We start from the raw sequence: 17,668 nt of genomic DNA, 5'->3' as shown, positions 1-17,668 counted from the left end.
ATTATAAATTTTATTTTCTTTCACCTTGTCTCTTCCTCCTCCATGGCAACAAGTTGAGGTCAGTGTACTTTTCACTATTTGGGTAAATGCAAATTTTCATATTTTCCAAAATACAAGGCCAGATACCCCTTCTAGCCAATAAGGCCATTAAACCATTTCAGTCATTTCAATCTACAGTTAGTAAAGTCCTCAGGAAACTCAAACCAATTTTAGTTATCTGCCTAATTAATAATGTAACAAACAAGTTTTAAAAGTATGGTTTTTTTTAAGTCAAAAGTATATCCCAAAGTCAAAAGACAAAGGTATAACGATCACCCATATCTATTTGATAATTAGGACAAAACTTAGCTCTACTAAATAGATTGATCAAAACTAAAGATAAGTGGTTACTCTCAAATTAAACATAACACAGTATAAATCAGACTCTGGGAATTTTCAGTTGGCTGAAAGGATTTAATATTGTTACTTATATTTCTCTAAGTACAGAAAATACATGAATCCAATTTTTATATATCTTTCCATTGACTCAAACTATTACAATACCTCTTTGATTAAACTCTTTAGTTAAGACTTCACCCTATTCAAAGGTGATGAATCACAATTACGCAAGGTGACTGAAACTGCAGGGGGCAGTATATGCATGACTTCCAACATAATTCTTAAGATTCAGGCAAATTCCTCCAGTTAGTGTAGCCTTAACCTTTAAACTACTGACATATATTTCAATCAAAGATCCCACATAAAAATGAATTTTTCAAGATAGTTCATTGAAATTCTTCCCCAAACTTAATAATTAAAGGGAGGAAAGTACACTAAACTCACTCAGGCCATATAACATAGTCCAATCAAAATAAGAGAACACATTTGTTTTTTTAAAAACCTTCATATCCACACTCTTAAAAAACACAGGTCATCATTCAAAACTATAAAGCTCATTTACTCACATGTAACTCATTCCACAATGTATTTTAAATCATTATTAAATATACATAAGTAAACTCTTTAAAAGTAGGATTGATTCATCATGGGAAAAATGTAATGAAATACTGAGCATGATATAAGTAGGACCTGAGAAAATTAAAGTTATTCTAAGATGAAAAGAAAAAGGAAAACTTAATTTTACTCAATGTTGTATTCATAGTTGCCATTATGGTACAATATATACCCAGCATTCATTAATCTTCTTTCCCTAGACCCACACGGGCTCCATGCACCTGTAACCTCAGGACATCGTCTTCTACACAAAGAAGAGTAATTTGCAATTAATAACTGAATTAAGTTAGATGAAGCTTTCCTTGTGTGTGTTTTGAGTAAAGGTAAGATTTGGTGGTAAGCACATCAATCTTCTTCCTTGTGTCACTTTTGCCCTTTTACCCACAACATATAATTAACTTTCCTTTGACAATGTAAAGAGTTAACATAAATATTCACCTCATATATATAATTTCCAAGCACCTCACAATAGTAATAGCTACTAACAGTTACAAAGTGTTTACTATGTGCCTTATACCGTTCTAAGTGATTATCATATGTTAACTCAATCTTCACGACTGTAAAGTAGAAATTATCATCCCCGTATTATAAATGGGTAAACTGAGTCAAGGAGAGTCTGTTAGGTACCCAGGGACTCATGGCTACTGATTGGTAGAGCTAATATAAGATGTATCAGTCTCAATAGGAAGGAGACCACATATCCCCAAGTCACACACCTCAGGGACCAAACTACAGTGGAACTGGTGCCCACCATATATATTCATCTTTCTTGACTACATACCCTAGGACCAAGCTCAAAGTGTTAACAAGACAGAGTACAATCTACAGAGCACGATTAAAAGCGTAACTCTGCAATTAACCAGGGGAATATACAGAAAACATGTCTAGGACTTCTGGTAAACTCCTGGGCAATCTTCACAGGTAAAAGCAAGGCCTGGCCTGTCAGGGTAGGTGCCCTGATATGAGAGCCTAATCCAGTCAATTTGGGACAGTCTACTCTAACACCTCCTCCCTCAAACTCATCCCTGTTTTATCTTCATGTCTTATTTGAGTCCCCTAGTAATCTTCTCAAGCAAATAACTATTTGTTCACTGTTCTCTAAACCAGGGGTCCCCAACCCCAGGGCCAAGGACGGCTACTAGTCCGTGGCCTGTTAGGAACCGGGCCGCACAGCAGAAGGTGAGCAGTGGGTGAGCGAGTGAAGCTTCATCTGTATTTACAGCCGCTCCCCATCGCTCGCATTACCACCTGAGCTCCGCCTCCTGTCAGATCAGCGGTGGCATTAGATTCTCATAGGAGCGCGAACCTTACGGTGAACTGCGCATGCGAGGGATCTAGGTTGCGCTTTCCTTATGAGAATGTAATGCCTGATGATCTGAGGTGGAGCTGAGGCAGTGATGCTAGCGCTGGGGAGCGGCTGCAAATACAGATTATCATTAGCAGAGAGGTTTGACTGCACAGAGACCATAATAAATCAGTTGCTTGCAGACTCATATCAAAACCCTATCAAGTGAGTGGCAAGTGACAATGAAGCTGCATCTTACGGAGTAGACTGGACATAAGCAACACACTTCGGGTGTCAATGTCTCCCATCACACCCAGATGGGACCATCTAGTTGCAGGAAAACAAGCTCAGGGCTCCCACTGATTCTGCATTATGGGGAGTTATATAATTATTTCATTATATATTACAATGCAATAATAATAGAAATAAAGTGCACAATAAATGTAATGCGCTTGAATCATCCCAAAACCATCCCCTCCCCTCCCTGCGTCTGTGGAAAAATTGTCTTCCACGAAACTGGTCCCTGGTGCCAAAAAGCTTGGGGACCGCTGCTCTAAACTGACTTACACTAATCTACCTTCTCTAAGTTTCAGCAACAGAAGTCAGTCTTCTGAAGCCCTCAGTATCCCCTGGACAAACTCATCCTCAGGGTTCCAGGTTAAGAGAATTAAGAGACCCTCACTCTGGAGAAGCAAGGATTACAGCGAACTTGAGAACCTCCTCAATGAATTCCTCAATGTCCACGATTAACTGGAGACCAACCTATCACACTGGACAAGACACACCTCACAGAGCACAGCTTCAGGATATATATCCAACCGCTAAGTTTGTGAGGAAACTTCCCCCTCCACTTTGGACACTTCTAGACAGTTGGAGTTTTTTGTTTTCTAAACAACAGAACATGTATTACTTTCAGAAGGTGTTAACTTCAGGAATTTTTCTTCTGAAAATATTCAGGAAATTCAAGCATCCAATCACCAGTAACTTGTATTCATGAATCTCACAAAACCAGGGAAAAATGAATTTAACCAACTTTTTTATATTATTCGGAGAAGTCTCCAATGAGAACAACCTAACAAAATCACAGGCTTTTCATAGCTTGTTAATATTGTTGAGAAACGCTGGTCATATAATTGATGGTTGACTAAACAACAGTTTCATGTCATTTAAGAATAATGAACATAAACTCACAAATATTTTAAATGAAACAGAGAAAAGAAATACCTCAAGTTCCACCAGGGCTGCAGTCACTGCATCTGTTGCAAGGGCACCAGCCTGTAGCTTTTCAATTGCCTACGAAACCAAGGGGCAAGATTATTCATTTTAAAGCCACAACTTCTTAAACATACCCAGAAACTTTCCAAAGGCTTGAAGAAGTGTAGGAGACATTTAGAGTTAATAAAAATTGATCACTAGAGTTCCATTCCATACCTCAAGACATAAACAACTTAGATTTAAAATAAGCAATTATTCAGGATAATTTATGATATGGCTCACTTATTATTATTCAAATTAAGACAATGAATAAATTTAGCCACTAAATACAAAGTACAAGAAATTTAGTAAGTGAAAGGGCTTCATTCATCACAGGGCAATTCACAGAGCCACAGAAATTATATGAATTCCATTTTGAAATTTGAATTCATATTTTATACAGACTAAGCTAACAATTTCTCATCCCACCATTACTACTCTCTCTACCCCTAACTATAAAAAGTAGTTACTCTCAGTCACAGAGGCATTCCAGAATCCTTAGATGGAGCATACATTTGACAAAAGCATTTTTGATTCTATAAGGTATTCTACATCGAGATAAACATACCATATTCTTTTGTAATATAATCTATAGAGAGTAAAGGTCACTAAAATCACCTTGCTTCTTAGGTATAAATTAAGACAGGAAAGAAAGAGAAGGAAGACTGATTTTTAAATGAATTACTGAAGCTCCGATCTAGTCAACAAAGATCAAAAACTAAGCACTGTATTCCTCATGAAACTTTTAAGAAGTTCATTTGTTGTATAAATTAAGGAGGCTGGTTACACACTCTAAATGTATTATATACAGAACTATATTCCTATAAACCATTTCTTCTCAGATAACAAAAAGATTTCACACTTTGAAAAATAAGATAAAGTAATATAAAATAGCTTAAAGAATATTTACCTTTATTATAAATTTTTTTAAAAAAATGAAATCCCTGTAACCAAATATTCTTATTCATTTATGAGATTTCATTCATAAGAAAAATCTTGGATCGCTAATAAAGTATAATCTTCTTTAAATGGTACGTAAATATAAATGAAAAGAGCTGAGAGACCCCTATTTACTTGATATGCAATGTCCAATTAACATTCTATTTGCATAAAAAGTAATGGAAGGTTTGCCTACAAGAGTATACAGTCAGGATCAAAATAAAAACAAACAATATTTCTTCTGAGTCCATTCCTGCCTCCACATTAAGTATTCAACAATTTAGCAAAACCTCAAAAACCAAAGATGAAAAAAAAAAAAAAAAAAGCACAACTGAGTACAAGGGCAAAGTTAAACTCAGGAATGACAATGAATTTGCTATAATAAAAATTACGTGATGGAAAAACAGAAGTAAAAGTACAGGATAATCTCCCTAAGAAGAACACCCATTTTAATTTTTTTTTATTATTTTTTTCTTCCCTTCATAGAAAGACACATTGGTTTCCTTTGAGCTGTTTTCCGTACTCCTTCTATAGAGCTCAATGCCATTTCAAAGATTAAAAGATATATGATTATGTGCCCACAACTCCAAAAATACAGACTTTGATCTGGGAAAGGAAGGAAAAGATCTAAACATGATTTGGAGAATAAAAAACACAAAACAAAACAAAAAAAGACCCCACAAATACAAGCAAAATTATTTTGCGGTCCAAACCAAAGACTGTCTTATAAATCAAACCTTAAAATTTTGAATTTCAAGGTAAAGCTGCTTTTGGTCAAAACTAAACTGTTTCAATCAGACAGAATACATTCTCTTCATACCTTTTGACAAGCTCGTTTGCATACGTGTTTATATTCCTTGGCTTTGGATTCAGAATGATAACCTGCACCTGTAGTGAAAAAAAACAATCAATTGTTAACTGTCATTAAGATATCAGAGACCTTGCTTATATTATATAAATAGCTCATATAAACTGATGCTCTCCTAGTGACAATAAAACTATTGTCCTAAGTGTATGAAGTCTTAAAAACCTAACAGCTTCTCTTTCTCCACCATAAGCCTTTTTAATACCATGTCTTATCTCCTCTTTCAAAAGTTATTTTCCTACTAGAGGCACCAGAAATAGCTTATGTCCCCAGAGCAGCTTCGCCAAGGTCACCTCTCCTTTCGAAGAAAACTTCTCCAAAGTTAGGAGTTTTTTTAGCTGGAGTTGATAACCCAGGCAGTGTCAAGGACAGAGTCCCGCTAAGTTCCTCTCTGTTGACCTTTGGAAAGTCCCTGCCAGAATTCTTAAGAGTGACTTCAGAAAACTAGGTAGTTTCTGAATAATACTTGAAGTTGAGGGGTGTTATATCCCACCTGTCAACAACCACCACCAATATCACCATTCCTACCCAAACTTTTCCATCCTCTCGCCCCTGGAATGTAGCTCAGGGTGTCTCTGAAATCTCAGTGATAGTATATTCACAACTGCCTACCAAAAATCCTGGTGGTCCCTGTCTCTTAATCGAACACCCAGCAACTTCAAGAGAATGGCTCTGAAATTTGTTTCCCTAAAAGGAGTAAAACTTGCTTAGTTAGGGATTTGGGAATAATCTAAACAAGAAAGAAACCAAGACAAGAGCCCTTAATCAATGTTCTTTAACTTTTTCTGAACCTCCCCCTCAGCCCCCAACCCAGCCCCCTGCTGGGCCCCAGAGGGGTCCAAAGTAGGGAAGGTTAAAGAACTACATCTCTGTATAGCTGATTCACTTTGTTATGAAGCAGAAACTAACACACCATTGTAAAGCAATTATACTCCAATAAAGATGTTAAAAAAAAAAAAAAAGAACTATATCTCTAAGCCTCAGGGCTTCTCCTGTGAGACTGCAGACTATGACACAAACTTAACCCACCTTTCATCAGGGCAGAGAAAAAACTAGCCCAAGAAGCTATGGTTAAGGGACCCAAGAGAACAGAAAAGATACCCAAACAACACGAATCCATAATACACCCAAATGCTAGTCCCATTTCTTAAGCAAACTCTGAAACTTCACAGAACCTGCGCCAATATTTAACAGGACTCTCTTCATGGTTCTCTAATAAATGATCCCAGGTCTGTTGTCTTAGCAGGCCCCAAACTTTCAGCAGTGTTTCCCAAAACATAGGATACTATAGCCAAATAGATAACTTTAGTGTGTGGATAACAGCACTAATAGCATTAACATATCAATCCTCTACTTAGAATAGGGAAACCATCTCAGCATGGTTTAATATCTGAATAACACTTGCTAATTCCTCTACTTAACAAAGGAAAGGTAAGCTTAGGATCTAAGCAGCTGACAAGCAACAGAACCTAACTAAAATTTAATCACATTGGGATTTTTTTTGCACTGTGTTTATTTTCTCTTCGCGCACGTGACACCAACATTCCACTTAATTAAAGATAAGTTTCATCTTTAAAATTTTAAGGTTTAAAAGTGTTTATCTTGGGCTTCCCTGGTGGCGCAGTGGTTGGGAATCTGCCTGCCAATGCAGGGGACACGGGTTCGAGCCCTGGTCTGGGAAGATCCCACATGCCACGGAGCAACTAGGCCCGTGAGCCACAGTTACTGAGCCTGCGCGTCTGGAGCCTGTGCTCCGCAACAAGAGAGGCCGCAACAGTGAGAGGCCCGCGCACCGCGATGAAGAGTGGCCCCCACTTGCTGCAACTAGAGAAAGCCCTCGCACAGAAACGAAGATCCAACACAGCCATAAATAAATAAATAAATAAATAATTTAAAACTTCCTTATTAAAAAAAAAAGTGTTTATCTTTTTTAATATTAGGTAAAATATAGGTAGTATACAGATCTGGGGAAAAGCAAGAATCTACTACTCAAATGACTAAAACATGGGCAAGTCTCCTTTAGTGCTAAAAAAAAAAACACTTTTAAAATCTCTACACTGGAATTGAAATTTTGTCCCTTAAATGTACAAGATATATAATGCTGCATAATCAATCACTCTATCTGAACTTCTAATAATTTAGAAGGGGAAGGTCACCCTTCATCCATACAATTTCCTGTCATAACCCAGATTTCCTCCTATTACAACTGGTCCCCGGCACCAACTTTGTCTAACAGCCACTGCCATCAGGTGTGTGTCTGAGACAGTGGGGAGGCCGCAATGACTGTCATAGAAAGGAAACCTTTCCAAGTAATCAAAAGCTCCATGTTGTTGCTTTTACACATCTCACGCCTTTCTTGGACATTTTTCAAATACTCATTCTGAATGAAATAACTCACTGGGTACTGTGAAAGATGCACCACCACCATGGTGTAGTAGAAAGAACACTGGGCTAGGAATCTGAGTTGTTTCTATAAATTTACCTCACTTCTTTGAAAAATCATTTGAAAGAAAAGGAAATTGAACCTGATTTTTGTTTCGTTTTTAGATTCTTCTGGATTCGATTCTATAAGGCTTCCCGAGTTGGCTGTGCAGTTTAGATATATCCAAAAGTTAATGACCAGGAAGAACACCAGTTTGACAAGAAGAAACAATTCCACTCCTCACCCCATATCAAAGCTAATCTTGCTGCCATCCTGCTTGACTGTCTGAGGAAAGTTAAAAGGAGACCCAGCCATTCCTTCTTCCTTCACAGAGGTCATGAACTTTAGACGCTAAATGCAGGCAAATAAAAATGACTAAAGAAAAAGGAGGGAAAAAAAAAAGACCTAGGTAGGGCTGCACTGCTTAGAAACCCTAGGGGCTTCGATGATGGGGACTCAGGGGTTGAACTCACTGTGTCTGTCTTCAAGGTACTCTGAAGTAGACATTACAGGCTGATAGAGTGCCAAGAACACTAGACTGGGACTTAAGGGCTCACTTCAGGGTGTCAGCCTGGCTCTTGTACGAACTAGCCATGTGGCTGAAGCCACTTAATCTCTCTGGTTTTAAGGTTCCTCTTTTATAATATTAAAAAGGCAAACTAGCTCTAAGACTGTGTAAATTATACTCTAAGATGGACAAAGTCAAAAATGGGGTCAATAAAATTTTTTCAGCAGCATTATTTTTAAAAACACAAACCAGAGTTTAAACAATTACTGTGTCTGGTTTTAACAATACCTAAATATGGGGTAAAAGTAAGTAATAGAGTAGGTGAGTGAAAGAGACAAAGGAAGAGCCATCATTATAAGATCTTCTAAGTGGGAAGCTAGGGGGAGGCCCTCACTCTATTGAAGTCAATCTCTTTGGTTCCAGCTCCTCTGGCAGTTTGCCTCCTCCAGATATGAAATTCAATTCCTGGTGTACTTCAAGGCAAGGGAAAAAAACATTATTTTCATCTTCCAACTCACCCACTTACAGCTTACCTGCATGCACCAACACAAAGCCCCCTCGCTTCTCTTTATGGGGCTGCTTTGTTTCCAACTCTTTAGCTGTTATTTTAACAGCTGAAACCTGAGATGATCTGGAAGGTAGTCCTTCTCCAGAACTCATCCCCTTCTCCATGGTCATTCTCCAAGATTACCATCTTCTACTGGGAAAAGAGCATACTTCCATCCAAAAGTAACTGCAGGAGAGGAATTACTCTAAAGGAAAACAGGCAAAGAGGGTTTGCATTTCTTTCCACTAACACACACGTGACATACAAACTTGTGCACAGATAACTTTCAAAAAAAAAAAAAACCTAATTTTAGTTATTTAACTGGGTAATACAAAGAATACACAAAGGTTAGAATTTAAATCTCTCTGCCCACTGACAGCACTTGCTTGAAGTCACATAAACAAAAGAACTGTTGTAAAAAGACTTCATATTGAGTCCAAAGATATTTTATCTTTCATTTTATCTACATTGAAGAAAGCCACAACATAACTTAAATATCACTTTCTACTCCCTCCAAACCAAATGCTAATAACCTCTGGGACATTCTAGAACCACAGGCAGTGCTGGCAACATCACTGAGCCTTGATATAAAGCCTAGATTGCTGCTTATTTTTTCTACAGGTTTATTGAGATATAATTGACATACACCAGTGTATAAGTTTAAGGGGTACAACATGATGACTTGATACATGTATATACTGCAAAATGACTGCCTCAACAAGGTTAGTTAACACATCCATCACCTCACATAATTACAATTTTTTGTGTGTGGTGAGAACATTTAAGAGCTATAGATTGCTGCTTGCTTAAATAAATGAAGCAACATACAGATTTACATCTGCCTGTGAAGAACCGCTTAAGAAAAACAGAGTAATACTTACAGCTCAATCAAAAGACAAATGCTAACAAAATTATATGACTAAACCAAGAAATTAAAATAACACTTGCGCATATACTTGTTAATTTTCATGAAAGCGTAATTTCTGAGGTTCTCAAAAGATAAATGATAAAATACAAAACTTAATAAAACAAATTACAAGCAACTTAAACCACAAAGTTTCCAATTTTTCTCACAAATTCACAAGCTTCTAGCAATCTTGGCTTAATAACAATAACGATGGCAGGACACACTTCAGACTGGGGAAAAGTGGATCATCTAAAACTCGACAGAGATTTGAAGAAAATCCCAGAGTCATGTGGTTGAAACTACGTAAACACCTAGATTCACACTGTTAGGTAAAAATGTATACCTTATTCTAAATTGAGAAATGGGGAAGGAGGAGCACAAGTCTTTTCTAATAGAAAACATAAATAGTAACATAAAGAGTGACTTAGCCAACTAGTCCAAAAGAACAGTGTTACTCAAAGTGTGGTCTGCAGACCAGTGCTTGTTACCAGTCTGCAAGAGATTATTATTTTATTCATATACTAATTGCCTTATTTTTTCTTTATTGGAGTAAAATTGCTTCACAATGCTGTGTTAGTTTCCGCTGTACAATTAAGTGAATCAGCTATATGTATACATATATCCCCTCCCTCTTGGATCTCCCTCCCACCCCAGGCCCCATCCCACGAATCTAGGTTGTCACAGAGCACTGAGCTGAGTTCCCTGTGCTATACAGCAAGTTCCCACTAGCTATCTACTTTACACACGGTAGTGTATTTATGTTAAACCCAATCTCCCAATTCATCCCACCCTCCCCTTCCCCACCTGTGTCCACATGTCCGTTCTCTACATCTACGTGCACATTTTCAATAAACAATGTGTACAGTTTTTGCAATTCTTTCTATTTCCTCATGTTTTGTTTATAATTATATTTTTGAAACAATTTTATCTGCTACATCTAATAAAAATATAAGCTTTTACTTTTATCTTTCATTCACAGTTCCATACTTCTGTTTTGTTTTGAGGTTTTATGGTTTTTTGTTTTGTTTTTTTCATTTTACAAAAGAAATGGTCAACAAAGGATTGAAAAAAATTTTTAAGTTGGTCCTTCACACCAGAAATGGTCTGTGAAGCACTGCAATATGGTATTTTAACTTCCTTTAATTCCTGGTTAAAAAGAGTTCATTTAATTTTTATTATATGTCATTTTATTTAAAGGACAAATAATTTTAAATCACATATATATGCTGTTGTATTAAAATGTTTACATACATTCATAAATTTTGATTACAAAAGAGTGCTGAGGTTAATTAAATAACTGGATTAAAATGCCTGTTTTTGTTTTTGTTTTAGGTGGTAGCTCCATCCCTGAGGATGGATTTTCTTCCAACGACTTCACAAGGATCTGCATCAATTACCTTTATTTGACTTTGGTTATTTCTCTGACATAGGTTACTATTTATTCCTGCGTCGGATGACGAAGTCAATTTAAATGATTAGCAGTTCATCTGCCAGTCTATACCTGCCATGAGGTCTGGCCTAGCCATGAAATGAGCTTGGGCCCACTTGTCCCACAAACATAGTTGTGTGAAAACTCAGGCTTTGGAAAATTCAAAGCTTCAGTTCAAATGAAACCATATCCAAGCAGTATGAGCTATAAAACTTACTCTGACTCACTGTCATCAGATGCATTTTTCTTCATGAATAACAAGTTAGAACATCTACATTTTACAATGAATAAGGTTTGATGTAATAGGCACTCTTAATATATGTGAGAGATTTAAAAACACTGCTTCTCAAGCTTGTCTGAAAAAAATAAAATGTGGAAGATGAATCAATATGCAATTTCTTGAGCAATCTACCATCCCTCAGAGACTATCGGAAATTTTTCTATTTAGCAAACCATGTCATCTCAATAAACTCCAAAAATACTGGCCCCAAAGTTCTGCTGGACTGGGAAAGGAACTGAAGTAGACAGGCTATCCAATGTACAACTCTGGCCGCCAGCTCCCAATGGTTACTGGAATATGTTTAATTCAATTAGAAATGAAGCAATTTCTACTCCAATATCAGTTTTTGTTTAACTCAGAACCCATTAAAAGTCTGACCTTCCTAACAGAATTCCAACAAATGTCTCAAAAAAGAAAAAGACAAAAAGGGGGGGGGGGGGCGGGGGGCAAGTGGGCAAATCCCAGTTTACAGAAAAATTATATAACAGTCTAACAGATCAAAAGATGCTAAACCGGGCTTCCCTGGTGGCACAGTGGTTGAGAATCCGCCTGCCAATGCAGGGGACACGGGATCCCTGGTTTGGGAAGATCCCACATGCCGCGCAGCAACTAAGCCCATGCGCCACAACTACTGACCCTGAGCTCTAGAGCCCGCGTGCCACAACTGCTGAGCCCACGCATCACAACTACTGAAGCCCGCACACCTAGAGCCCGTGCTCTGCAACAAGAGAAGCCACCGCAATGAGAAGCCCACGCACTGCAACAAAGAGTAGCCCCCACTCGCCACAACTAGAGAAAGCCCGCGTGCAGCAACAAAGACCCAACGCAGCCAAAAATAAACAAATAAATAAATAAATTTATATTAAAAAAAAAAGATGCTAAACCTCACTCAGAAGAAAAATGCAAATTAAAACTACACTCACATATCATTGGACTAGCAAACAAACAAACAAAAAAGTAAGATAACACCATGTTTTGAGGATATAGGGAACCAGGAGTTCTCATACATTGCTAGTAGCAGCATAAATTAACACAACTCAACAAGGGCAATTGGGCAAAATAAACCAAAATTATAAATACACACTGAAGGACTATCTGTAATGGGAAAGATATGGACCAACAGTATGTCTTGATGGAAGTGCCTAAAAGTAAATGCAGCTCTTGGAAAAAATGATATTCTTGATACACAAATACACAAATATGAAACGACCAGTCTTGAAGACATTTTAGCAAGTAAAAAAGACATGGTACAGAAGTATATGCAGTACCATATTTTGAGGGAGGGGAGAAAAATATACAGTTAAATATATATATGTAAAGTACAGTCTGGAAGAATATATCAAAATATAGCATAATAGTGGTTACCAGAAGATTTGGGTGACTGGTGGACAAAGGAGGGATGGAAATTTCACTGTTCACCATTGTGTACCTTTTGATTTCGAACAATCTGAATGCATTACTTACAAAAATAGACAGCTTTTTTATACATTTAATTATGAGAACACAGGTAACTAGCCAAGTCGAAGTCCCAAAATAGGGCAAGCCTATGAGATCCCACTTCAAACCTTCTCTAAGAGGAGAAATGCCATATTTTGAAGGTTCTCAACACTCATCCCACCTACAGAAGGAACAGACAAAAACATGGCCAATCAACAATACTGGCCCGGGCTTCCCTGGTGGCGCAGTGGTTAAGAATCCGCCTGCCAATGCAAGGGACACAGGTTCGAGCCCTGGCCTGGGAAGATCCCACATGCCGTGGAGCAACTAAGCCCATGTGCCACAACTACTGAGCCTGCGTGCCACAACTACTGAAGCCTGTGCGCCTAGAGCCCGTGCTCCGCAACGAGAAGCCACGACAATGAGAAGCCCGCACACCACAATGAAGAGTAGCCCCCGCTCACCGCAACTAGAGAAAGCCCACGCGCAGCAACGAAGACCCAACACAGCCATAAATTAATTAATTAATTAATTTTTAAAAAAAATACTGGCCCAAGAGGTCTTTTTTGGTTTTGTTTTTCTGGATCTTGAACTTCTAGGGCCACACAAACCCCAGATAATCCTAACTAAAAAAAAATAAAATCAGTATTTGATCTCTACAGTTAAGACTAAGGAGTTAAAAAATAAATCATGACCAAAGATTGACATCAAATATATACCATCCTTTTCTAACTCACCTTGTAGTCATCTTGGACTGCGCCCAGTTTCCAAATCCTATAGATTTCTTCTCAAGCATTTACCTTCCTTCTCCCTACTGCCTTGACCCTTGTTCAGCTCACATACCTCTTAGCATAAGCATTACAAAAAGCATATTAACTTTTCTCCCCAAATCCAGGCCGTCGTAAAACAACCATCTACAAAAGGCTGCCAAAATAAATCTCATAAAGGACAATGCTAATCAAGACAAACAGCATGCCAAAAGACATGAGCAGGCAATACATTAAAAAGGAAATATAAACTGGATATCCAATATTAAAGAAAGAATATTCAAAGAAATACAAAAAAAAAAAAGAAAGAAATCTAATTAGCACTGTATTGCCATCATAAACTGATGCAACCATTTTGAAAAGGAATGTGTCAGAAAGTATCAAGAGCCTTAAAATATATAATTTTGTATATACCCGCTCCCCAGAGATACTCTATACATGAACTAGTCTATATAGACACAAATAATAGTACCATGGATTCCTCTAAAGAGTACTGGGAGACTGGAGAAGAGGGAGGGGCAAGGATGAAAGGGAAACTTGACTTTCTCCTCATAACATTTCATATTTGAATTTTTTTTAACTGGGTACTATTTACTAAAAAGAAAAGATTTAAGTTCACTGTCTCTGGGACCAAGATGAATGTAAATTAACTTGATTATCAAGGGCAGAAGAGAAACTCAGAATAAACCACTTTTTTTGCTTCAGGGACTTTTATGGCACTGATTTAAGGTCTAAATCTTGACCCTATTTCTCTCAAAGATTGTTTCATTTTCCTACTGCATGTGATGACACTATTTTTTTCTCCTTTTAAGCCATTTAGAACACTACCACATGTCCTGTTTGCCTCTGGTGTTGAAGTTTTTCACTGTAGATTTACTTAGTCTTTTAGAAGCAGTTGAAGGAGGAAGGAAGTCATGGAATCCATTCATCTTACAGAGAAAGGCTTTTAGAGAAATCCAGCCCTTAAGCTATAGCAACTGATGAACAAAGAAGCAATTTGTTGCTCTTAACATCATGAGATTGAAGGTTTAATGCCTCATTAAATGAGCTCCAAAACATACTTATTTCATCTTTGACCCAGTAATTCCACTTCTGAGAACATTTTCTACCAAAATAATTTTAAATACAGAAAAGGTTTTATGCCTTTTCTGCTGTGTTTAACATAGGATAATTTAGAAAAACAAAAATCTGGGAGCGACTTAAATACCCAACATAGATAAATAGTTAAGAAAACGATGATCTATGTGTTTATGATCAACTGGTTTTTGAAAAGGGTGCCAAGGCCATTCAATGGAAAAAGGACAGTCTTTTCAACAAATGGTGCTGGGAAAACTGGATAGCCACAAGCAAAAGAATGAAGTTGGACTCCTACTGCACACCATATATAAAAATTAACTCTACATAAATCAAGCCCTAAATGTAAGAGCTAAAACTATATAAAACTCTCAGGGAAAAAAAAACATAGGAGTAAATCTTCATAATCTTGGATTTGGCAGTGGTTTTACATATGACACCAAAAGCACAAAGAATCAAAAAAAAAAAACAGATAAATTGGACTTCACCAAAATTTTAAACTTTTGTACTTCAAAGGACACCCTTCAAGAAAGTGAAAAGACACCCCACAAGATGGGAAAAAATGGAAGAAATATTGCAATCTGATAAGGGACTTGTGTCCAGACTATATAAAGAACACATACAACTTTAAAATTTCTTTAAAAAATTTTTAATTCAATTTAAAAATGGGCAAAGGAATTGAACGGACATTTCTCCAAAGATATACAAAGGGCCGATAAGCACAGAGAAAAGATACTCAACACTTTCAGACATCAGGGAAATGCAAATCAAAACCACAAGATACCATTCCACAACCAATGGAATGGCTATAATCAAAAAGACAGACAATAAGTGTTAGCAAGGATATGGAGAAATCAGAACCCTCATATCCTGCTTGTGCAGGCCACTTTGGAAAACACCTGGCAGTACCTCAAAAAGTTAAACAGTTACCACATGACCCAGCAACTCCACTCCTAGGTATACATCTAAGAAAAGTGAAAACATACGTCCACACAAAAACTTGTACATGGATGTTTATAGCAGAATTATTCATAATAGTCAAAAAGTGGAAACAATCCAAATGTCTATCAACTGATGATGGATAAACAAAATGTGGCATAGTTATATAATGGAATATTATTCAGCCATAAAAAGGAGTGACATACTGATACATAACACAACATGGATGTACCTTGAAAACATTATGCTAAGTGAAAGAAGGCAGACAACAAAAAGCCACATATTATATGATTCCACTTACATGAAGTATCCAGAATAGGAAAATCCATAGACACAAAGTAGATTAGTGGTTGCCAGGGGCTGGGGGAACAAGGGGAGGGGAAATCAATGGCGAGTAACTATAACGGTACAGAGTTTCTTTTGGAGGTGATGAAAAAGTTATGGAATTAGATAGTGAAGATGGGTGCACAACGCTGTGAATATACTAAAAACCACTGAACTTTAAATTTAAAAGGGTGGAATTTTATGAATTATCTCTCAAAAAAATCCATGTAATAGACACAATGTACAAAACATGCGTTTTAGTTAAAATCACATTTTATACATATACACTATGATCCTAAGTAGGTTAAGAATATGCTATTTTTAAAAATGTAGGGAATTCCCTGGCAGTCCAGTGGTTAGGACTCCCAGTGCTCTCACTGCCAAGTGCCCAGGTTCAATCCCTAGTCGGAGAACTAAGATCCCACAAGGCACACAGCACAGCCAAAAGAAAAAAAAAAGTAGAGAGAAAGAGATCAAAATGTTGGGCTGGGGCTGGTGGAACCACAGATGATCTCTTTTTAAATATTTCTACATTTTCCAGATATTCTTTAGTAAGCATGCACTGCTTTTTATAAGTGGGGGGAAAGCTTTATTTAAACAAAAAAGCAAATTATTAAACTCCCAAGTGTATGAAAATTCCTTAGCTTAGTATACAATGATCTCAATCACGTGGTCCCCAAAATACCTTTCATTCCCCTCCCCTACAGAGGCGAATCAAGTTGAACTCCTTCCTTCCGGAAACACGATGCCCTCTATTTTCAGGGCACCTCCAGTTCCTGTTTTCCACCCTCCTCTCCAGTTGCTCCTTTTCCATCTTCTTGGTCCTTTCCTCTTCCTTCTCCACCTGAGCAGTAAATGCTAACGTTCTGCGGGACTAACCAGGCCTCTATTACACTATAGGGCTGCTTTCCCCCACCTGCCACGCAGGACCAGGACGCACACCCTCGGGTCTCTACGAGCCTCGAACTCGGAGAAACCGCAGCCCGAGACTGCAAAGTGGGCGAAGGACTGCGAGGACTCCCTCCCCAAGCCCAGACAGTCCCTTCCCGGGAGAGGGAATGAAGCCGCCAAGCTGCAGCCGCTGGGAGGGGGCCGGCGCGGGCCCCACGCGCGACCGAGACTCGGGGACGAGGGACGTCCCGAATCCCTTCCTCCAGCACCGCCCCCGGCAAGGGGTATCCAGCGCGCCGCCCGCACCCGGCCCCGGAGAGGACGTCCCAGCGAGAGCGCGGCGCCCGGACAGAGGCAGCGCACGTCGGCGGCAAGGGCGCGGACAGCGTGAGAAAGAGGGACACTCACCCGCGTCAGCCCCGAGCCCTCACAGCACCGGAAGTAGTCACCCACCCGTTGCCAGGGTGAGGAAGCGAGGGTGACGTCAAGCTTTTCCATTGGCCGTGAGCATAACCACGTGGCCGGAAGCAGGCGCCCACACTCTGCTCGGTCTCCTCCCTCTGCCCCCGAGTGGTTCACCTGGTCGCGGAGGTGTAGGGAGGACACTACCTGGAGCCTCGTTGTGAGCTGCGCAGGCGCCGTTGCCTCTCTCTCCTCACCCCGCCTCTTAATGAGCCGGAAGGATGTGATCCTCTTATCTGAGTGGTTGGCAGACTAGCGATGTGATGCGGAATGAAGTTAAACTAGTCATCATTTATTGAGATGTCACTTAAGAGCTTAATTTCATTCAATCCTTGCAGCCCACCC

The 17,668-nt window shown here is 38.6% G+C and overlaps 1 protein-coding gene across 7 annotated transcripts in view; it reads right to left on the bottom strand.

The window, feature by feature from the left end:
* TASP1 (taspase 1) overlaps positions 1 to 17,439 on the bottom strand; it is a 237,763-nt gene extending 220,324 nt beyond the window's left edge. The window contains exons 1-5 of one of the 7 annotated variants that reach the window (XM_057530050.1): positions 17,270 to 17,314; positions 15,948 to 16,006; positions 8,800 to 9,018; positions 5,292 to 5,359; positions 3,503 to 3,571 (exon numbers count right to left, since the gene is read on the bottom strand). In XM_057530050.1, the coding sequence (XP_057386033.1) occupies positions 3,503 to 3,571; positions 5,292 to 5,359; positions 8,800 to 8,944 (282 nt within the window). In that variant the 5' untranslated portion in view covers positions 8,945 to 9,018; positions 15,948 to 16,006; positions 17,270 to 17,314. Of the gene's footprint in view, positions 1 to 3,502; positions 3,572 to 5,291; positions 5,360 to 8,799; positions 9,019 to 15,947; positions 16,007 to 16,655; positions 17,231 to 17,269 lie in introns of those variants that run through there. The other 6 variants (XM_057530051.1, XR_003622916.2, XM_057530053.1 and 3 more) reach the window with 6 other exon arrangements.
* Positions 17,440 to 17,668: the final 229 nt, after the last annotated feature.

The sequence above is a fragment of the Balaenoptera acutorostrata genome, chromosome 15 (genome assembly GCF_949987535.1).
Source record: "Balaenoptera acutorostrata chromosome 15, mBalAcu1.1, whole genome shotgun sequence".
Lineage (NCBI taxonomy): Eukaryota > Metazoa > Chordata > Mammalia > Artiodactyla > Balaenopteridae > Balaenoptera > Balaenoptera acutorostrata.
The sequence above is the reverse complement of the archived record's forward strand: the minus strand, read 5'-3'. Positions and strand labels throughout refer to the sequence as shown.